The following is a 24,204-nucleotide window of genomic DNA, read 5'->3' on the forward strand; positions in this document are numbered from 1 at the left end:
TATATATATATATATATGTATATACAATATAACAATCATGTTAGGGTGGTCTATACACACTTGTTCTCTAGCCCCTACACACACATGATTTTGTCGTTATGAAACCTGCCCACATAAAGTATTCCCTAAACAGACACGAGGAGGACCATCATAATGTCTTCACAAAGATGCTTTTGAACCTGAATTTATTCCTGCAAAGCTTAGAAAGAGACACTAACATGCACTAATGTGCATCCATTGAAGTGAAACACAGACCATAAACCATCCCAGAAAATCCTTCCAGGTACTTTGGCTGTATCCCTACAGTCATCTATTAAATTTAAATAGAGCACCCTATCTTGGGAATATAACTTAATAATATCACAAGACAGAGTGTAGGATGTGGCTTATTGCTTTGGGAGAGACTTCCTTCCTTCTCACAGATATTGACACAGGTGGTCAGATATCAAAGAAATGTGGAGCTCAGTCTGCTGTTGTGACTTGCTCCAATAATCAGCTATCATTCTTAGTGATTGTATTTTTGTCTTCAGACTACATTTGCTTCCTTGACAGAGGGCAAAACTCAACAGAAATGGCAATTTATTTCACTCCTCAGCACAAGGAGAGAATAAAATTGGTTTCTGTCACTCTTCCAAAGCTGATGTGCAGTAATTGATGAAGTTACATTTTTAATACTGTGTTACAGTAATGTTGGTGTGATTTGGTTAAAATATTATGAGAGAAAAAAACAAACGTTTTTTATGGTCTTGAGAGCAGATATTTCGTTGTCTGAAATCCAAACTTAAAGACTCCAACATAACACAAGCCTTTCTCTTTGTTTGATGCACCTGGGTCTTTAAAAATGCCACTCTGTGAGCTTTGCAGACTTGTAAGGTGCCGTTGCATCACAGACCCAGCTCAGAGTAGAATGATCCATCCCCCTGTTTTTACATCCATTCAACTTTACAGGTGGCGTGAAATTTAGTGTCTCATGTCGGTCCCTAAAACCTGTTATTACCAGACCTGCTATGAATAGTCATTTATTTATGTATTTATTATTTATTATGAAATGCCACCATCAATGTCACATCATTTCACAACACACTAAACCATGTGCTTTGTCTGTGAAGACAGAGCTGGTGAGAGAACTGTCTACTCAGTGGTATTTTGACCAAAGAATGTCACATTTTGCTTTCACAAAATGACACTGTTCACATTTATTTTGTTTTTCATTCATTGTTTTCAGAATTTGGCCATTCAAATAGACTTTCCATTAGAATAATTCTAGCCATTATTCAGACTCATTTGAAATAAATATGATGCTTCAGGCCATGAACCAGTGTGAGATGTGCAAACATGTGAGACCATATTTGGTGTTTCATTCACGTGGTGTTAGAAGTAAACCTGGTCCGTGGCCGTGGGTTCCTTGGCTGCTTCCTCACGCTGTCAGGGGGGCTCCGCCCGGGGCTTCCCTCTGTTTTCTGCGGGGCGGGGATGGGGCTTGCTGGCGAGGGGCTTCCTCCTTTCCCTCTTCTGGTCCCTCGTGGGGGCTGCTGGTTGTCTAGCTCCGGGCTTCTCCCTTGTATGCTTCTCTCGGGTGGTGTGGTTGTGTCTCCCCCTCCTCCACCACTGGTGCAGTTCAGGTCAAACCTTGTTTTCACCTTGCACACAGACATATACACAGACATACACACCTCCTCACTCACTTACATGCTCACCCCAAAGTTTTGGGGACAAATAACTGCAGTGGTCTTGATTCAGTTGTAGAGACCTGGGATGGTTGCTGTTTTTGCCTGTTTCAGGTTTTCTACTTGTTTTTCTCTCTCTTTCAGATTCCAAATGTTTGTGTGCCTGTTGTGTGTTTTCTTGTCTTTCAGATTTGCAGCAAATGTTTCAATGCTCATACCGCCCTCACTTTCTAAAAAAAAAATAGAAGAAAACCATATCCAAACCCATACATCCGTAAATGACGTCATACCGTACTGTTTCAGCAGCCTGCTGAGAATTTTCATCCTCGCCATGAACAGCCAGTTCTTTGATTTCAGGACAATGTCATTTATGTAACACCTCCATCAACGTCACATCTGGGCACAATGCACAAAACTATCTCCTTTGTTTCAGACTCAACATGCTTTAAAGGATTACCACGCTAGTACCAGGTGAGCTGCCAGGTCCTGAGTCATGCTGCTTTTATGTTAAAGACGCATTGACATGTACCAGCATAGCGGCTTCCACTGTCTGGCTAAAAGGAGTAAAAGACATTTCATGAAGACCTCTGGAAATTGTTTCACTGATTTAAAAGAAAAGCAAAAGGGGCTCCTTTAAATTTCAGTTAATGTTGGAATAGGAGTTGGGTTAAGATATGTATTGTCCCTTAGAAATAGTTGTGATGTAATGGTGGATGGAACCCTCAGCCTGTCACATGCCAAAGGAATGCAGGGTAAGATACTGACCCCCGCATTGGTAGTGGAAGGAGCGGCTTGCTTTGCTTTGCTACCACTTGAAAACTTTTCAGAACTTAGCCACACACACACACACACACACACACACACACACACACACACACACACACACACACACACACACACACACACACACACACACACACACACACGCGCACACACACACACACACACACACACACACACAGTCACAGCGTACATTTATTTGTGTTACATTTGTGTGTATTTCACAGAACATATCGAGTAAGTGCTCCTATTTTATGAGTAGTAAATGTACTTTCAGTATAGTATTTTCAGATGTCAATGAAGACAAACAAACAAACAATCATGACTTACAATTATGTTAGTAATACAAAATATAATACTTTTTCTTTTTCCGGTTTCTGTGGTATTTATGATTTCATTTCATTTCATTTTATTCTTTATTTCATTAAAAAAAAATAAAAATAATTCAATACAAATACAAATACAAATGTTCTTAAATTATGAATGAAAAGGGAGCAGAAAGAAGAAGAATCTTATCTGATCTGCCCCTTTTTCCAAGAAATAACTTCACAAATAACATAAATTAAAAATACTATGATAATACCACGACTGCGGGTCTGGAGTTCCTCTTGTCCGCAAATCCAAGGGTATGTAAGGTACATGTGTGAGTGTGCATGTGACAAAAAAGCCTTACACAAAATATGTTCTTTAAAATTAACAACAAAAGAAGAAAGCACCAGATGCATTTTATGACTAGTGTCATGATGTTTGCGGTCTAATGCACTTTGATAGGGCTTAAAGGTGCTTTATAGATGCAGTCCAATTCTCATGACATGTGGACACTTCTGTGCACGTCTGTAGAGGTACAGATTCTCCCAATTTACCCAAACTCGTGTATTATGTCCAAAACAGAGCAAAAGTTCTCTAAACTAACAAATTGATATGATATTATCACGAGTCATCGTTCCATGATAAAATGTGATGCTGTAATTTCTGCTGTCAGAAGAAACACGCTTAAACAGCGTGTGATGTTTGGACAATCTTGTTAATTGTATTTACCTCGTTAAAATAATCTAGTGAGAACCAGAAGATTCTTTTTGAATCTGTCATCTCATTTTTACACGTGTCATACATATATTTCAGCCTCATTAAAACAAGTCACTTTGCTTTTTAGTCATATTCATTTTCTAAAAAATAAAAATAAAAAGAATGTTTGTTTCATAATTTTAGATGGTTTTTGAAAATGTAGGGAAATCTGAAAAGGGTTAGACGAGAAAACATGTTGCCACCAGTTAGATTCTGGAAGACACGTTTGGTCTGCAGTTAATAACATTCCAAAAATACATGACAACATGATTAAATAGTTTGAAGTGATTTCTGTGGTGTCCCCATTCATGGCCTACATTTAGTGTAACTGAATAGTGCTCTCAAGCATCTGCAGGGGTGGCGAGTATCTGCAGGACGGCGGAGTTTTGAATAACAAGATATCGCTAATGACATTTCTGACTTTATAAATTCACAACGTATTATCATCAGGTTTATACGATATTTCACTTAAAGGAGAGCCTGAGTTGTTCAGTGAGAAATCTTTCTATCAGCTAGGACTTGTAATTAATTTGGAAAATGCATGAAGAACTCAAGCTATTTGGATAATATATCTATTTAAAGTTGAGTCTGCAGTTGACCCAAAAGCTTCATATCTGTGAGAGATCTGGACTCTAGTTTGGAACCTCAGGAGCTCATTTCAGATGTACTTTACAGAGGCAGGTCCTGACATCACAGTCATCAGTATTCAGGTGTATTCATTCACGTAGGACTAAGTTCCAAACTCATATCTTGTTGTTTCTGTCTCACTTCTTCTTTGTCTGCGCATTATTCGTTTTTATTTTAGAGCCATGACTTTCTGTGTGCCTTCCACATCTTCTTTTATAGTAATTTTATGTTCTATCCTAAGAGAGGCGTCAGACAAGAGGCACCAATACACCAGAAATGATATCATTATATCATAACTGCAGTTAGTAGACTGCATTTCAGGTACGATGTCCTCAGGTCACTCTGTTGTTTTCTGTGAGCTGGTTCTGTGCACCGTGGACACCCAGGATAGCGTGTTCTATAGCCCCAAACAATCCATGACCTAAAAAATGTACTAATTGCAGGTGAGGAAGGACACAACAGCTGTTCTCCCTGATATACTACCCTCTGTTGTCTGGAAAAAAATGGACAATAGCAGCATTTACTTGTGCATTAAAAAAAAAAACCCATGTATTTCAAATACATTGTTTGCTACCTTCTGCAGAGCACTATCTACGATTTCCGAAGAATGAGGTCAGAAGGACTGAAGACTGCTATCAGGGTTCAGCGAGAGGAGGAGCTATAGCATATATTACACAGCAGAAGCAAGAGGGAATCAGCTATTTGGTGGGTTTTAATCTAGTTGCAAAGATCGCAAACCTTGTTCTTTTTCTCTGTGTATGGCTGCAAAAATCATTAAATCAAATTCTGTAAACTGTAGACTGTAGACGATGTATGAGCAAATGACGTCGCCGCGCAGCAGGAAGCACACATCAGGGGTGTGAGACATGGGTTTCAGATGCAGGGGAAAGTACAAATGAAGCTCATAGATTATGTTGGTAGATACATAAAGTTGCCTGCACACTTACAAGTTAAGCTAACTTTATTATTGTACATTGTTACACAGTGAGTTTAAGCACTTGTTCTTTTTCTGTTGATGAATAAGGCTCAAAAACTGTAACTCTTCAAGTCCAGGTGATGGGAGGAGGTCAAGGCGACATTGTCAGATCGCCATCACCCACAAAACAATGTTATTAACCAATATGAATCCATTTATAAGTAATGCCTCAGTTATTCTTCTCAGTCTATAAATTCTCCAGTTTTTTATGTTTGCTTTCTGCGTGACAGCACACATGAAGAAAGCGCTGGATAGGGAGAGCAGGATGGAGTGATGGTTAGTGATGAAGTATAGTTATAATAAGAAGGCATGTTGTGTTTCAACAACATTCTACTGCAATGGATTTCACAGTGACTGCACATATACGCAGCTTATTGAATAGATTTATGTTTTGTTTTTGTGGTGCAAATTCATAGTTAAAAGATTTATCAGCTTATAAATTCAACTAGTGTGGAGAAGAAGAAAAAGATTAGCCTGAACTCTCTCAAGCATCATAAATACCCACCTTCCTTGCTTTAGCAGACAAACAGTGGGGCTTCTGTATTTGGTTTCCTTGTACTCATGATTTATAATGAATTATTTAATTATTTAAAATTATTTAACACCTTTAATTCCTGGTATTAAACACACAATTCGTGTTTACCAGTTTATCTGAGACATGTGAGCAGCCTCACAGGACAGCCACATGAGTTGGACCAGACACGTCCATGAATTACCAGGCTGTAATTTAATAGTGTTTAACTCTATAATTATTCTGGTGCTGGACACTCAAATCCCTATTGCTGGGAGGAAGATTTATGTTGTCTGCACTGTGGCAAGGTCACCAAGTTCAAACACCAACATGAGAAAACTCATTGTGAACCTCCAGGCCAGATGGAGGCAGTGTGACACCATTTCAAGGAGGCCAAACAACTGCTCTGTTATTTCTTCTTTCCTTTCCTCTTTCCTCCTTCCCTCGCTGCTCTTCAGTGATCACAGCAGTGCTGCAGAGAGACATGTCAGCTACTCTGATCATCACACCAGGAGAGGACAGAGGGAGGCAGAAGTGGATAGAGAGAGGGAGAGAGAGAGAGAGAGAGAGAGAGAGAGAGAGAGAGCAAGCATAGACACAAGAATTTGACATTTACATTACAGCTAATTGTACAACAGGTCGGAAAGGAAATGCAGAAAGGATGGGAAAATAGAGAGGAATAGATATATAGAAATTAGTATTGGCAGAGTGAGGGGTGTCATCAGTGAATGAGTGAACGAACAGTGAATAAACAACAGTGAGATCTCAAAAGGGATAGAATGACTGAATAAAAAAAGTGATTTAGTTATTTAAAAAATACACACTCAAAGGACATTCTTCTATACAACTGACTTGCCGATGATGGGAGCAGCAGCATTGGCAAGAGAACTCACATGCATTGCAGACAGACAAAATGCTTCACAAAAGCTTTACAATTTTATGTCAAATTGTTCATATAGAGTCAGACTCGCTATGAGCCCTTAATCTTCTATTTCTTGTGCAGGTCACCAATCACAAACATACATTAACAGCTCACATGTTTGGCTTTGTTCTGCCAACGTTAATGCACGGTCTAAATTGTAGTATACACCAGATATCAGAGATTTAACATTTACCCTATTATTTTGTGTAACATTGGTAAAAAAGGAATAATAGTAGGATATGCCAGATATCAGAGATTTAACATTTACCCTATTATTTTGTGTAACATTGGTGTTGGTACAGTCACTGATAAAATGCTAGCTGAAGATCCTGATGACCACAGGATAAAACATAATCTGAAACAATTGTGGTTCCAGACTTCTGATCTTTTAAACTTGTTTATTAGTAACTTTAATAGTTCTCCTGTCGCATGAGCTTTTAGATCAAGAACAGTCCTAAAAATAACAATTGAAAAGACATTTGCACATATCTATGTAATTGTGGACTCAAGTCTGAAAGTTCTGCCATTTCCATTGCTGCAGGTTTTATTATCAACTCTACAACATTTTAATGTTATTTCCTTGTATAATGTCACCTAGAAATAACTGAACTGTGTGGCCTAGACAAGGATTATATTTACTTCATTAGTTTTGTTTATGCAATCTTGGAACTAGCAGGCTAACTTTAACACTTAAATGAAGCTAAAATATTCCATCTCTGAGCTCCTTTTTCATGCCAACGCATATTGTTTCATTGCCTGCTCTCCCACACGGTTTTGACAAGTGTTTAATTAGTGTCATAGAAAAATACATTCCAAATCTTGTTATGTCATCTTAAACTTGGGGTTGGGTTGCATCACCCTGGCGGAACATTTTGTTCGGTGGGTGTTACACCTCTGTTACCGTGGGAGACGGCAACAGAGGTGAAATGCAGGCAGTGTGAGTCCCGTGTGAAGTGGCAATGTGAAAAGGAATAACAAAGGTGAGAGGGTGGCAGCAAACACAGAGAGGATGAAATGATCCCCGCACAGTGAGGATTAGAGGAATGGGCCATCGGATCACCTGTGGTCAGAACACTGAGCTAAGTGACAAGCGAACCAAAGATGCAGCCAAACGAAAGCAGACAACTTCAACAACAAAAGCTTCGTCCCTCAATTTGGGGGCAAAAGCTACTTGACAAAATGTTAGCAACCTGGAGGAGCCTCCAGGAAGGGAAGAGTTACTGCACCATGGAGGGTTCACTGTAAATGCACAGCCGGAGAGTGGAGGATCAAGATCTCCACTGCGTCTTCACACCAGGGTCTCTATGCAAGTGGCTCATGTATTCACCTACATATTTTCTTCATTGGTCTCTTCTCCTTTTCTTTGTTGCAGTATTTTCAGTTTAAATTACATCAATAAATATTGAGTTCAATATTTATTAATAACCCCCACAGTCTTAGAATTTGGGGTAAGTTGTTTTTTTCTTTACTTTTAAATCATAACTTATTAGAAGCAGTGGCAAAAACCCTGCTGCCAACTAAGATAATGGGATGTCAATGAAAGATCAACGCAGACACACAATGCACAAGGTCACATAGTCGGGCTTCAACTTGAGTTCTGCTTCAACCTGAAGGAATAAACTAAGCTTTGGAGAAAAGAAAATACAAAAGGCAGGAAAACTTGGAACACTTGTGGATCCCAGGATTTAGTGAGTATAAACACATCTTATGTAACTTTCTGTGAAAAGCACACTTTTGCTTTCTGACCAAATATGATACAATAAACAGTCATTTATTTCCCTACAGGGGAGGGGTCAATTTTTTTTTTTATTTGTCATCAGGACTTGATGCATCCAAGTTCAGAATCATTCAGTTTTGGCACCTTGAAAGATATTATACTTTTTTTTAATAGTCTCATTTACAACAACACATTGTAAAACCAAAGAGCAAGAAAAATGAAATAAAGAAATAGACTAAGGCTGCGTGAGAGTTCAAATGAAATATGAGAACAAAATCAAATGAAAAGGCAAGAAAAGATGTTCTTGTTTAAAAAATAGCCTTGATACATTTTCCAAAGTCTGTTTTGTTTCAAGTGCAATGACGCCCCACCCCAAATACACACTTAAATAAAAGGAAAAAAAAAACATATTTGAAGAGACACAGTACTGTTACATTAATTTATATTTTCCCACTGCCCTTACATGGTATAATTGTTCATTTGTTCAAAACATAGGTTCCTTAAAAGCAGATCGGATGATTTTGATTAGCATGCATGAAAATCCTTAATTTTTTTGGAGTCACTTCGCTTCAGCTTGCTGGTAGCCACGTTCTCTCACTACTTTATGTCTTTGGCAGTAGTGATGTCTCATTGTCCACAGTCATCTTCAAGTTTGCAGAGAGATCATCCCTTAGTTCCACAGTTCTCTCTTCACTTTGCCCCTTTATGGGACAAAAGAAAAAAAAGTCAAAGAGAAAAAAAAAATCAACTTTTGCAAGTTGACGTTGAACAAAGATGGCTGCCAGGGTATTGACAGAGTGCCAAAAGATTTATTTTTTTAAATCTTTTTATTTTTGGTAAAAAAAAAAATGTGATTATGTATTTAATACTAACCAATATCAGTTTTTCAAGTAGGCTGAAGCCTTTGCCGTCAAGAGAGCCAGTCAAACTAAATCATCCGTCTTGGTTTCGTTTCCATGACGACTCAGTTTAGTTTTATTACAATAAATATTCGTAAGGTAATTCCTTTTTTTTCCCTTGATATTTTTTTTGCGCCAGAAAGTCTAGTTATGATATATTAACATATATATTCATATGTTTATCTATAATCAATACATATGTAACTTATGTGTTTTTTTTCTTTTTTCTTTTTTCTTTGAAATATATGTATATATATATATTTATATATTATCAATATTTTTTTTTATTTTTTTTGCGGCCTGAATTGCTCCCTGCTTTAATCCCACACCGCAATGGTTCACAGTATTAATGTGACTGAAGAATGAAATCAAGAAGATACAGCAACTAAACGAATAACTGGGGTGTCAGGGAGTTTGCGCTATGTTTGTCGGGGGCTCGCGGTACAGAAGTGCAAGGGCAGGTTCATAGGCTGGGCCAAAGAGCAAAAACTATGCTCCCTTTTGTTCAGTCTGAGGAAAAGTAGAAAATATAAAGTTCACATTTGAACATGCCGTCTGGCCCAGCCCACCTCTCCACGGTTCCACAGACTAGAGACGAGCACCGCCCATCACACCCAGGCATCCCTGAATCCCCCTCCCCATTTATTACCCCCTCAGCTCTTTACAAACATTGTTAAAACTTTTTAAACAATGGTTTATGGGAAAATCATGCAGCTTTCTTTTTTTGTTGTTTTTTTTAAACATTTTTACTCAGTTTTCTTTCATTTATTTTTTTCAAATTTAAACAGAAATGATTATCTGAGGTGCTGTGGAGCGCCCAGAACTTCCCTTGCTGCTTACCTCACTTTCCTTAATCTATCCATGTACTATCACATCTGTCTATTTCTTCCTCCTTAAAAAATGATCTGTCTTTTGCTGCTTCCCCTCACCATCCCTCCAAGTTTTGCAAATGTCTGTAGTCCATTTCTGTTTCATACGGGCGTAGTGCGCCGGTTGGCGGTGTTGCTGTGGCCGCTTGAGTCTTTCAGGTCCTTCTGAATGCAGTTATGGACCTGTAGGAAGTTGTGGTCCCTCTCTGTGGAGTTATAGGTAGCTGTCGGGGTGCCCGTTTGACCCTTGGGCAGTGTATACATGGACAGCTCAGTGGATGGCAGCGTCCCAAAGGCCTTCAGGCCAACCGGTGATGCCTCGCGAGAGTGCGAGGGATCTGTGGAACGGGATGAAGATCGTGAGCGGCGCCGGTAGCGGTAGCGGTAGCTAGGGATGCGTGTGATGGCTGCGCCTTGGAGGTAGTCGGCGGCTCGTGCACCCACTCGTAGCTCTCTATGGCGGTCGATGAACATGTGCACAGCGAGCACACCCACCATTTCGGCCATGATGAAGGAGAGGGCACCAAAGTAGAAGGACCAGCCATACGAGTAGCTATTCTTCTTGGAGTCGCTCTTAGAAGGGTCGCCGGCGTTGGCTGATATGTACACTATGATTCCTATAATGTTGCTTAGACCTGAAAACGAGAAGAAGAAAGGGATTTTAGACCCAAACTAGAATTCAGCAAAACTCCAAAGCGATACAAGGAAGTATTTAACAGATATATTAGTAACGTGGCTCTGGTTAAAATTACACAACCTTTTGTACCACTAGGTTTAATTTATTTATATGTATATACAAATATACATACACATAAAAAAAGACCCACACAGTAAGAATGCTTTCAAAGACATATAATTTTATTTATATCAATCTACAAAATGCAATTTGAGAAAATGAGAGAACAATGTAAATAAAATAAATATTTGGTGTGACCACCTGTTATGGTGTAGGGCAGGGATATTCAATTGTCGGCCCGCGGGCCACATGCAGCCCGCCAGGAGCTTTTATGTGGCCCCTGGTCATATTTCAAAAAAGGGGTTGTTTGTTGAAAAAAAAAAAAAGAAAAATTTTTATTTTTTTTTTAATTTCAGATTTTTTGCCAGTGTTGCACAGTGTTAATGTTTGTCACATTATTATTAACCTCCGTTGTATAGAGGACTTGTTGACATCATTAGGCTTCTAGGATTGGCCTGACATTTTTTTCATTTGAATAAGTGAGAACTTTGCATTTTAGATGGAACTTCTAAGCCTCCTATAATTCGTGATTGTTTTGTTTTGCTGATATAATGCACAGATGTGTCATTAATAAAGGAGCTTATGGTTAATATTTTGGTTGCTTATTTATAACATCAAACTGGCTACTATGAACTGAAATGCTTGTGCTCAATGCTTAATATAATATTCAAATAAGGAAAGTGGAAAGTGGTGCTTTGTCATTATGGCGTGTTTTATTAAAAGTAGGTCAATATCAATTTCATTAAGTTTGCACAATGCATGGTTTCAAAATGAACTTGCATTCAAAATAATATTTCTTATATTCTTATATATTTAACATTCACAATGACTATATCTGGAGACAATTAATACATAATTCATATGTAAACTAGATATATTCAAATGTATAATACAAATGTATTATATATACATAAGTCTTCGTCTTTGAGTGCAAAATACCTTTTGAAAACCACCACATTTTCAAATTGTGCGGCCCTCTCCATACAGTCCTTTTGCAGATGTGGCCCCCGGCCGAATCTAATTGAATACCCCTGGGGTCCGTTTCACAAAGCAGGTTCAACAAACACTGAGTCTAATCCTGAACTCTTAGTTGATCTACTCTGAGATCGGAAACTCTGAGTTTTCGGTTCCAGAACAGCGGATTTGAGGTAATTTACTCAACTCTAAGTAGTTTCACCGGGAGTTAAGCGCGAGCGTGAGGGAAATAAAAAGCCAGCATCAGTAGATCGCTGATACAAGGATTCACCATGGCAACCGGCGACACAAAAGAGCGACATACATTTTCTTTTTTTTCTTTTTAACTTTATTTATCTTTTCAATTTACAAAATCCCTTTGAGGAAACGTTAGTTTGCATCTGAAGATCCACATACTTCACGCCACTGGAGTTAGAAGTGTTAATACGTGCATATGGCGAGTATGAGAGCATATTTTGAAAAAAAAAAATGAAATTTTATAGTCAATTAGATCAGGGCCGTCAATTGGGTACGGCAGCTGCCACACCTCGGCTTCAGGGGAGAATGTAAATGTTTTTTTTAAAATACATTTATGGAATTACTCTGTATCTATTTGTATTGATGTATTCTATTACTTCATACATATAAAATAACTACAAATGCATATCAGAACAACATGATGGATTTCAGTAGGTATTATCTATCCCAACACTTGTACCCCCCCCCCCCCCCCCCTCATATCTTGAAATGTCCCAGCGTCCCTGACGACAGTGGTCGCTATCAATCTCGTTTTTAGTGCGCTCTGCAGATATAATATATGTCCTGCCATTTTCTTTCTTTTTATTTAAATTGATTTATTTTATTATATTTATGTTACTTATGTAATGACTTATGCACTTCATCCACTTTATGTCTCATACTGTATTTGTTTATTTAATTCCTTGATGCCTGACTGTCCACGGTCAATGTTCTGACTGTAATTGGAACTTTTAAATAAAGTTTTTAATAAAGTTAAAAAAAAGTGCGCTCTGCAGTGTTACTAACTTACAAAAATTAAAATGAAGCAGACAACCACGCAATAAAAAAAAAAGAAAGAAGGCAAGTGATGGGTCCAGAATATATTAACGAGGCTGTTAGCCACTGATGGATTAATTATGCAAGTTCATCTCAAAGTAAGATATAAATCCTCTTATACATCTGTTTAAGGGAAATATTTGACTTTTTTTTACTCTCCCTCTCCTTTTTGCATTTGGACTTTAACTGTTTGAAGTTAAACTGGGATGTCCCTGTGATATTGTTGCACTGACATAGTGAATAAAATACGTTGCGTTTGTCAGATACGCCTTTTCTGCTCTCTAACTCTGCCGCTTGCTGACCGTGGTGCAGAAAACGGATGTGTATTGCGTAAAGACCCATTGGCTGAATTGACGCCACTGAGGGAGGAGACAGAGAGAAACTCCAGGTTCGCTGAAATAAACCTGGTCCCGACCAGGTTAGGTTCAGAGCGTCTGTTACTACGGTAACTGACCGAGAGCTTAAGTTACCTCTCTTTGTGAAACAGGCTAGAGTTACCTCTCTTTCTCTGGTTTGAGTTACCTCCCTTTGTGAAACGGAAAACTCAGAGTTTCCCTCATTTCAGGGTTAACAGACTCAGAGTTCTCACTAAACCTGCTTTGTGAAACGGGCCCCTGGTGTAGGGTTATTATGGTTGATTTTTTGAGTTTGCTGTTTTGTGATACATGATTCTTTAGTTTTGGTGTTTTCTATTGGGATCTGGGTTCAGTTCAGTATTGGTGTTCTTGGGTCTTGAATTGTTTTCGTTCAAAGATCAGTCTGTTTTTGTTAACTTCCCTTCCTGTTAGTCCAGACTACCTGTTGCTACCTGTCATTCTGTCATGCACACCATTTCTTATGTTTTCATGGACAGCTAAGTCGCTTCACCTTGTTTCTCCATCGGAAATGTGGCCTTTTGGTTATCCCACAAACACCACTTTTGTCCAGATATTGGATCATAGTGGATGTGTGTCACATAGGCCTCTGCTAGTTCTGAGCTGATAGCACAGCTGGACATTTTCTGATTACAAAGGCCTATAAAGATACAGTTTTCGTCTGCTAAGTTTCCTTGGCAGACCACTGCATGCACAGTCCCCAACACTAGCGATTCTTGGGTTACTTCACAAAACCTTGAACAGCCCATCTTGACACCCACGTTTGCTTTAAAATCTTTGTCTGGGAGGAGACTTGCTGATGCAGAATAACTACCTAGTGATTTCGTAATATATAGACTAAATGAAGTCCAATGGTTTACATATTATTGCAAGATATTATAAGACTAAACATTTTGTGTGTTAAGTTATATTCTTATGCAATCTATTTAAGTTACACATACTCGATATACTCATGTACACCTCATTTGACTTCACTGAACCCATATTGAGAAAAAGAAATATCTTAATTATGTCATGTACACACATTGAACAAATTTGTTGGTAGTCATCCACTAAAGAAAGAAATACCCACCAAGGTCACCGAAATTATTTGAAACTGACAAAAGTAATAATAATTTTATCAAAACTTACTAACAAAAAACAGACACTGACTTTGAATTTTGGTTCAAAACAATCATCTAAAAAAAACAAACTAGTGAAATTGGCCTTGACAGAATTACTCGGCACCCCTAGAAAAGATGAATATTTTGACCATAGTGACAAGTTAAAATTACTGTATCCTGTAATTACACTCACAGATGTCTTTAATCTTGCAGTCAGTCTGACTAAGGAGTGAAAAATCATCCCTCTATTGTTTGGTATCATCGTGCACAGCACTGAGAGAGTTGTCTGCGGAGATCAGGGAAATCAGTCGAAAGGCGGGAAGACCATCTCCAAACAGCTTCCTGTTCCCCTTCAAACCTGAGACAGTGGGAGACCTGATAGCCTCAAAAGGTTGTACAACAAAACATTAAGTCCACGGTACCAGCTGATTCGTCCAGTCCAATTTCATTAGTTCATTTTTTTTATTATTATTCTATTGAACCACTATTCAAAAGCAATGTTTATTTTTCATTAGTCAGTTTTTAGAAAATAATTATTTATTATTAATTTTGTCATTTTCAAGTTATTTCAGTGACTTAATATTTTTTTCTTTTTTATTTAATGGAAAAGTAACAATCATTTTATTTCTTTTCTTTCCTTTTATGTGTCTGTTTCAGTTAATGACTATGTTTCAGCCTACAAATGAAACTGAAGGTCAGAAGAACCTTTTCAGTATAGTTGGTGATACATACACTGAACTAATATCCATCAACTGGAACAAAAATAACCAATTCAGTGTTGAAGGTAAATGGTGGTCACACAAAATATTGATTTAATTTAGAATTTTCCTCTGTTCGCTAACTTTTGCAAGATTATTCAAAAAAATTAACAAATATGTTTCATATAGATTTTTGTACCACTAGTGGCCTTTATTGGGAAAGTAGGTAAACAGGAAACGAGCTGTAAAGAACCACAGGCCGGGACTCGAACCTGCGTTGAGCGGGCCATGTAAAAGGAGCCCGCTCAACCCACTGAGCAATTTTACTTTATGGCAATTCATCACACCTGACTTAGACTTTCATGTAGTACTTGTATGTATTATGAGGTTACCTTATTACATATGACAAATTTCAGATACTGTTGTTGTCCACCAAATTACTTTGATAGAATACGAGGAAAATGAGGACAGCTGCTCAACGAGGCTGACAGAGAACCAAAATAAGCTTCAAATGACTTAGTATCTAATTAGATGAATGTATCACCATTATTAATAGGAGTAGTTGCAGTTGACAGACCACATTTATTGACAGTCCAGTGAGATTGAGAGAACGCTCCTTTGCTCCCTGCTTTTCCTGGGTTTCTCCATACTAGAGCAGATTCCCCTCTACGTCTTAAAATGTTCTTGATTTGTTTCCTCTGCATCGCTTCATCTCACCCTCTTCATCAGTTCAAACTTCTAACGGTGTTCAAATTGACACCTCCGCCAGTCACGCTCATCTGTGTTATGTATTTTTCTGCACTTCCTATGAAAGTCTTTTACTCTTATCATCACTGTCAAGTCATGTCTCTGTTAAGACATAGTGCACATAAACTCAAAACATTCAGATATGACGATAAACAGTGACTACAAGTGCAGATAAACAGAAGGAAGAGTTCGGACTCTGATGCCCTGTTTGAGATGGATCAGAGCAAAAGAGTATCAGGGACACCTTATTTTTAGAGTGTAATCCCAGCGGCCTTCTCTTAGCCTAGCAACAGGGCAAGAGAGACAGAGACACACACACACAGCTAGATCAAAAAAGAGGAAGACAGAGAACTGCATCTCTCACTTCTGACATGGAGGGGAACTAGTTATCTAGTGCAGAACAGTAGGCCACGGCCTGGAACCACACACGAAAACACAAAAATACCTTGCCAACACAGCAACCTGCTCTATCTTTGTCTCTTCACCTACGTGTTGTGGCAGCTGTTGAAATGGATTATATGGATTATATTATCTAGTGGTCATTAAGCACTATCAAAAAAATCTTTATTAAACAAAAAAAGCAGACATTTGGCTCTGGTTCGAATGTTTTAAAACTGTCAAAGATCATCAATAGAAATGAATACTGTAATAATACTTCTTGGTCTTCTTTGCTCCGCTCTATCCCCTCCTTAATGTACGGGTCATGTGTTGCTGCTTTTTCTAGTTTCATCAGCTCTGGAATTTGACTTCCTCTGACTTCTTCCTGAATTTTCTCTCACTTTTGTCCCTACACTATCAACGTTTATTTTGATATTTCCAGTTTAAGCTTCCTTCCTTCCCTCAGCCCTCCTTCTCGTATCCCCACTTTTACCCCTTCATACCTGCAGAGACAAAGAGGATGCCGGCGCTGAGGATGATGTTGTGGCGTGATTTGTAGAATTCGCTAGCGGCGATGCAAAGCCCCCCCATGAAGAGCAGGATCACACTCAGGATGGGGAAGATACTGGAGGCTCGTACAGCGCCTGAATACACATGCAAAGAGGCAAAAAATAGCTGTCAGATGCTTCACCACCAATCACTTGTCAAATATTAGCATGACAGTCAAAAGATTGTGCTGAAATGAATGAATGCATTTGTACACATGGGTAAAAAAAGTCAGTAGCCTAAAACACTTTGGAGGACAACAGTAAAAACAGTATAATGGTCAGCAGAAATAGACAAAAACAATCACTATTATCGTTCCATATCTTATCTCTGTCTGTCTGTGTCCTCCCTCTCTCCCCCTATATCAGTTTGCCCTTCAGCTCAGTGTTGACCCTACATGTGGCTGATTTGCTGATTAGCTTTAGGGTTGTGATAGTGTTTCCATGGCCATGGAGGTGGTCTCCAAGGCGACTCGTGTCTTATTCCTGAACTTCTAGTTGTTTTCAAGTTTGCTCGCAGGAGCACAGGCAATTTAATGCAGGAATCCACTCAGAGTTGCACACCAGAAGACTTTTCTATTAATACATTAATTGAAATTGGCCTGCACTTATATACCGGCTCTCTGAACTTATACAGGTTCTACAAACCGCTTTACTACGGGTGTCTTACTTAAGCATTCAGTGTCCTGCTCATTGACACTTCAACCTGTGGAGAAGGCGAAGATAAATAAACTAGATTAGATAAGTATAATAATAAGTCGAAAAGACATTGTGTCTCTTTTACTTTGCTTTTGTTACATAAAGAACATTTTAAGCAAAAACACCCTGAACTCAAACCGCAGCCTTTATTCCCTTTTTTTTTTTGTAAATGAGTTTAACAATTATTCCACAAAGTTATTTCAGGTGTATGTCCCTCTTGCTCAAGTTTCAGCACTCTTCAGACTGGTTCATTCAACCAGGGGGTGAGCTTCAGTTGAAATGACTCATGTTTTTACATTTCTACATGTCTCAGTAATTATTACTAGTCAGAATAATCAGAGGCTTGGATTAACTGCTTCCCCGTCGTGGAGGCCCCTCTCTCCTTATTCTGAAACTCACCTGACCACCACCATAAAAGAAGGATGCTGTCATCCAGTTTTAAAGTTTACAGTAGGGCTGTTCGATTTTGCCCAAAAATAAAATCTCGATTTTTTTCTCTCAAAATCCGATTTTCGATTACGATAACGATTATTTTGTGAATTGACAAAAGGCAAAGAAATGATTTCAAATATGCTGTTTTTTTATTGAACATTTGCCCCATTGGGCTTTAAGTGCAAACTTTGCTCTTATTAAACCAAAAATTAATGAATAAAGTGCAAAGCTCTGTAAAATAAGTTTAAAAAAAGTTTAAAAAAATATAATAAAATATAAAGTTTTATCTCTGGAAAAAAAAATCAGCAAATCAGCACTTGCAAACATACAGTAAGTTATATTTCCAATTAAATAAAACAAGACATTTTCTAATTAAACTAAACTGGGTCTTTGCATGCTAAATAATAAATCAACCCATGAAGGAGGTAGAGGTGTGTAATGTCAGTCATTACATTTGCTATTCACATTTGCAAGTTTTTTGCAAGGAACACGAGCCGGTCTACCGCATCTGGCTTGAGGGATGCCCGGTGGCATGTTACAACGCCCCCTCCTACACTAAAGAGCCTCTCCCATGGGGCACTTGTTGCAGGTATTGAGAGGTATTTCCATCAACCATTAATATGGTATCAATCAATAATATGTGTGCAGACAAGGTAAAAAAAGAAAAAAGAAAAAAAGAAAAAGTGAAAAATCGATTTTACGAGTTTTACGTTTTAACATCGTTCTAATTACATAATCGCGATTACGATTTAAAATCGATTAATCGAACAGCCCTAGTTTACAGCTTATTTCTTTAGCGAGCAAAAAGCGATTTGGTTGGTTGTTTAAGGAGTGACAAAGGCTGGGTAGAAGCTCCATCCACTGAATGTCAACCCAACACTGGGGTGGTAGCCCACGGTGATGGTTAGCACCGCTGCCGTCAAACCAGACACTTTACTGATGTGAATCTCCACTAAAGCTTTTTTGGAATTTGCTTGTTCTCCTGCAGAGCAGGCCACCCCCACTGACGCTGTTTAACCTTAGCAATCAGATGCTAATTTGCCCCATTTAGCAAATATGGCCCTGAACCTCTTTTCTGTCACCTCTCCAGAAGAGCAGCTTTGTCGTAGTTTCATTCAGTGAAGCAGATCAAATATTAAGGTGACCCGAGAGCTGGCACTTCACCAAGACTCATCCTCCTACTTTTCTTTTAACTTCATTGCCTCATCTTCATTGACATGTGGCATCAGGGCAAATTGTTTTCAAGGTGGAAACACCCTCATACCACGCCTATACAGTATTCACGCACAGACACTCGTATATCTTTTTTAGAGAGTAAACAAAATGACCTTCTGTGACTCACACACACTCTCACACGTGTAGGCTACCTTTTCTAAACCTGATTTAACTCTGACTAGCCGTGAACACATGCTGGCTGAGCTTTTCTCGTATAATCATCGCTCCACAGTGAGCACAAATGACTACAGACACAATATAGAGCAGCGTGGTTGTTTTTTCCATAATGAATTTTATTATTGGTTTAATAAGATTCCTCTACCTCACATACTGCTGCAATCCATTTCTTGCTTTACCCCTTAATATATGATGGATAAAACTCGTAACAACACAATCACAACAGTTTACATAGCTACCATTAACCATATGCATTTAAGAGCTAAATTCCATATTTTTTGTGGATAAATAACTTGTCTCAACCATTGCTGCTCATTCAAACCTGGAGCATTATTTTAACATCAGGCGTTTGGCAGACCTCAAACTAACGCAATAACCTCCTCGATCCTTAAAGTCCGTGCCTCCAGGTGGTGGTGGGAGTTTTTGAACAGCAGTGAGCATGGCAGTTGTATGTTGGCTGGTAAGGCAGACATGGGCCTCATTTCCTGACGGTACATATAGTGCCATAATTACAGTTTGGCATCTCGGCTCCATCCCCATCACGCCACTCAGATGATGTACTGTGATGAGAGTGATGAACACTGATTAAACGTCTCGACCTCCCAAACAACAAGGAAACAAAATGTAAATGGAAGAGTGCCATGCCAGGGCCAAAGCCCCCTGTTGCCATGGCAGCCTGAGGCCATTCCCAATGAGTAACGCATCATGAAGGGAATATACTATCCAGTGAGGAGCTGTCGCACGAAGTAATGAGCAATCAAATTGCATCAGCATATAGATATAAGCCTAATCAGCAAGTTTAAAAAAAAAATACATTATTGTAAGGCAAATCCATTTACCAAATGAAACCATGGGTCAACTCTGTCTCTTAGGCTTAGGCTGTGTAATTGAGAACCAAGGGTGCATGCATGGATGGAGCTGGGACTGTAGTTCCTAGATTTCCCAGCGGTGTGACACCTCTAGATATAGACACGACTTGTGCAATGCTGAAGAAGAATATGGTGCAGCAAAGCCTTCCTGTGAAATGAGTATTCGGATGTCAGACACCCGTGGATTCGTGAAGGTGAGGACATGAGTGAGAAGCTCCTTACAGTTATAACCTGATAAAACCTGAACCTTTCAGGAGCAGAGGTGGTGGACTCATACAAGATTGAACGGAATGATATGAACAATTTATTTTCTGTTGTGCATTCTTCTTTAAATCTCACGCACACCCCTCTGCCGAAGGTGCGCTTGTTTTCTTTTGCTCATTTTCGTCCAGCTTTTCTCCACTTCCAGAACAGTCACCTGGTGAGGTGCTGAAGATACACTTGAGCTGTGCGGCAGGACGCACCATGACTTCTCATCTGTGCATGAACTCAACGCTTTCAGAATCAGAGATGGTGAGACATTGTGACAGTAAAGTAGGAGGCAGCACAAATCGCTATGTATTTCTGAACAGCAGTGGACTTGGTGGTTGTCGGCAAAGCAGAGATGAGCATTGTTTTCTCCTTTTAATTAGACAAAGGAACACAAGGGTTTACTGGAATGAGCCCTGTAGAGCGGTGGAGGTCAAGACTCACATCTGCCTGAACTCATTTACTAATCATGTAGAAAAAAAACCCCACCTACAGTAGTTAAGCACTTAAAAGACTGCTTACTGTAAACTAAAACAACCATTTTTAAAGAAATGAGCAGGGACTTTGGATAGTGGCATGTAAATGACTTTGTTACATTAAGTTTACGTGGCTTTTTGCTGTCCAGTCGTAAAAATGCTGACAAAATAAATTTTTTAGGAGTGTAACAACGCTCATTATTGGTTACAAAATGATGTAAGTGATATTATCAAACTTTTTGTGTTCAACATGTATGTAAATTAACAATCCAACATAAAGTTATTTGTGATTTGAATGCATTCATTTACTTTTAAAAGGAAGTCGGACCAAAGCTGGGAAATGCACAGGAGGCGATTATTCTGAGTTACAGCAGCAGAAAACTGAATGGGAGGAAATATAATTCGACATTTCACAAAAAAAGTGACAAATATAGGCTGATACATTAAAAGGAACTGTGTTACAAAGTTAAAATTGACAAAATACAGGGAGAAGAGAGGGATAAATATGGAAACAATTAGAAGAAAGAGGAGAACGTTAAAGAAAAAGATGAGAGCAGAGGAGGAAAAGGGAGACAAAAGGAGAGGCACAAACACTGCAGGCTCTCGCTTCTCTGTGAAGCTGCTTCGCCTCCAGCAGTCTCTGTGTCACTGTCTCTCCCTCTCTCTTTACACTCCCGCTTTAAGCTGAAGACAGGGAGTTTAAAAGGAAGAAAATTTTAAATGCACGGGCCTCCAGGCACACCCTGCTACCAAGCACAACATGGCACAGAGACAGAGAGATGGAGGGAGTTTAGCTGAGAGTGAAAGCGTTATAGTGGCAGCAGCAGGAAGAGACATACACAGTATGTTTTTTGGTTTCTTTTTGAGCATGCTTGAGGCCACTCAAGAGGCTAAAACCGTGTCTTCCTGGCTATCGATTGATCGCTGTTTACTTGAGGCCAGCGGGCTTTATCAGTCATACGATCACATTGTCAAACCTTATCCTATTCAAAGTTTTCTCAGCCCCCGAAAGAAGAATAACATAACAATAACATTTTTATTTGTAATTATTTGTACTACAGGATTTATTTCTGCTTGTTAAAAATAAACTAGTTTCCAAAACTAAAAAATTTGGTGTAATGTGCAATGCTGCCCCTGTTTTTTAGTTTTTTAACGGACGGACTGTGTGCAGCCCTGAACATAGGACAAATTCAACAGCAGAAATTTTGAAAGTAAGAATATTTGTACAGGCTGCTTTTGCTTCAGTAAAGACTCTAAATAACTCTCCCAACACTCACAAGTTAAGAAAGAACGATTATGAGACTGACCTGACTAAGAGAAAACTTTATCTAGTAGATTCTATATATTGGACTAGTCCTTCATTGGTGAGAGAAAAAGTATCCTTGGAGTTTAACCAGAGTAAAAAAGAAAGAAAGGATTTTTGAAGCACATCTTATTTTGAGGAGGTTTTCTGTCTTATCAAAGAACACCTCAATTTTGGCAAATCTAATTTGTGATTTAAAAAAAGCGGCTCCCGCAAATCTTTGCTCAGGTTCAACTCTGTTTGGACGCTCGCTCATCATGTCGTGATTGCAAGTGTGCCCAAAAACAAACTAAGTCATTGATTGCTATCCGAAAGCATCATCATGGGCTAATCTCCCAGAGCAAGTTAACCACATCAGAGATTTTCTTTTTCTTCTTTTTTCCACCCACATTGCAGAAACCTTGTTGTGACACGCTGGAAGACAATGTTGGACTGTCATTAGTCTGACGGTGCGCTTCCGGAGAACAATCTGTAATATTTTTCAGCGCCCACAAGGTTCTGTTGCTCTCTCTGGATTTAGACACAGATATATACGATAAGTATATACGACAAAGCCGGCAACTGATTTTTAATGGAAAATGTATTTATCCATAAGAGAAAAAATGTAGAAAATCTCAAATATCATTAGTTTTTACCTCCTTCAATGAAAGCACAATTAGAAATGAAATAATGATATTGAAAAACATTCATGCAGGCTTAATGTATTGGGGTACACCTCCATTGACTCCCATTCATTTTGGACTAACTTCCAAGCACGCCTGAGGCAACAGGAATTCCTGAGAGTGAAACGGCTTCTCCTCACCAGACTCCAGCATGGCTGCCGTTCTCTGCCATGACAACTGCATGTAAAGCCACTAAAGAAGAACATGTGAACAACGGCTAAATGGAAAGACAGAACACTAATAAGCAGGCGGAAATAAAACAGAACGGGACCAAAATAATTGTTAGTTGCATCCTAAAATCTATTTGGATCTTTTTTGCTCATATGACTTTTTGTGAAGTACCACTTCATCGATTTAAATGGCTGAGCCGTCGTTGGTCAATATGTACTGTGGTTCAGCAGTGTAAAGTCAGTGGGCAGACTGGGCACGCACACACAAACCAAGTGTCTTGCTTCTCTTCCACACTTTTATCTTCCCTGCATACCTCTCACCACTCACTTGGTTCTGCTGCAGTGGTGTTTGTTTATGTGTGTCTCTGGCTGACTTATGGTTTCATTAGTTGCAGCAGAGGAGAGCCTTGTAATTGTGGCTGAATTATGGAGGTGGGGGTGGACACCCCCATGGGAGCTGCCTGGGTTTAAACACACACACACATATGCACAAAGACTCACATAGAGCGTAAGGTGCATGCACAATGTGCAGTGCACAAAAAAATCCCCATCAAATTGTCACACACCCATCCTAGCTCAACAAGCTACAAAGTGAACACACTCATCGATCAGACCACCGCCTACTCACTTGCTCACTCTCTAAAGTGGGGTGTTTCCTATACACATTGTACACTGCTCACCAAGGAACAATCTGCTCGCTCTGTTTCCCACACACACACACACACACACGCAATCCGCCCACGTGGGAGAGCCCAGCAGCAAAGAACATGTGGTTTTGGGAACTCAGCAAAGCTGCTTAAAGGGAATATAACTATCAGTGCATGTGTGTGTCTGCACGCACGTGGCCATGCGCAGCTGACAAACATGTTCATTGCTAGAATCACGTTTAGAAAATAAACTGATCTTATTCAAATGGAAAAGGAAGAACGGCATAAACACTCATACCAGCCAGCAGATGTGTGCTTGCATATGCCTGTGTGTGTGTGTGTGTGTGTGTGTGTGTGTGTGTGTGTGTGTGTGTGTGTGTGTGCGCGTGCATTTAGGTATGAATATAATACACAAACAGAGGAGCTTGCGCAGCCTGCCAGTCATTATCATGCCGTATTACTCATGTAAATCGTGATATGCCCCCATGTCACTGCTTGCCAAAAATAGCTGCAGTGACATCAGTGAAACAGATGACGTCATCAGTGGGTGATGTCACCTGTCTCCTAGCATCCCGATCAGAAACATTAGCATTATGTACGAGTATCCAGCTTTCTATTTATAGCAGCAAACATTGTGCACTGCTCCCACAGCGTTTCGCAGGG

General features: G+C 39.2%; 1 protein-coding gene across 2 annotated transcripts in view; it reads right to left on the bottom strand.

Annotated features, from left to right (window-relative positions):
• Positions 1-8,390: 8,390 nt before the first annotated feature.
• Positions 8,391-24,204, bottom strand: part of LOC133442691 (voltage-dependent calcium channel gamma-2 subunit-like) — an 87,442-nt gene continuing 71,628 nt past the window's right edge. For both annotated transcript variants that reach the window (XM_061720627.1, XM_061720628.1), the window contains 2 exons: positions 16,601-16,741; positions 8,391-10,668 (listed from right to left, as the gene is read on the bottom strand). In XM_061720627.1, coding sequence (XP_061576611.1) covers positions 10,136-10,668; positions 16,601-16,741 — 674 coding nt within the window. In that variant the 3' untranslated portion in view covers positions 8,391-10,135. The remainder of the gene's footprint in view (positions 10,669-16,600; positions 16,742-24,204) is intronic.

This window comes from Cololabis saira, chromosome 1 (assembly GCF_033807715.1).
Source record: "Cololabis saira isolate AMF1-May2022 chromosome 1, fColSai1.1, whole genome shotgun sequence".
In the NCBI taxonomy this organism is placed as follows: domain Eukaryota; kingdom Metazoa; phylum Chordata; class Actinopteri; order Beloniformes; family Belonidae; genus Cololabis; species Cololabis saira.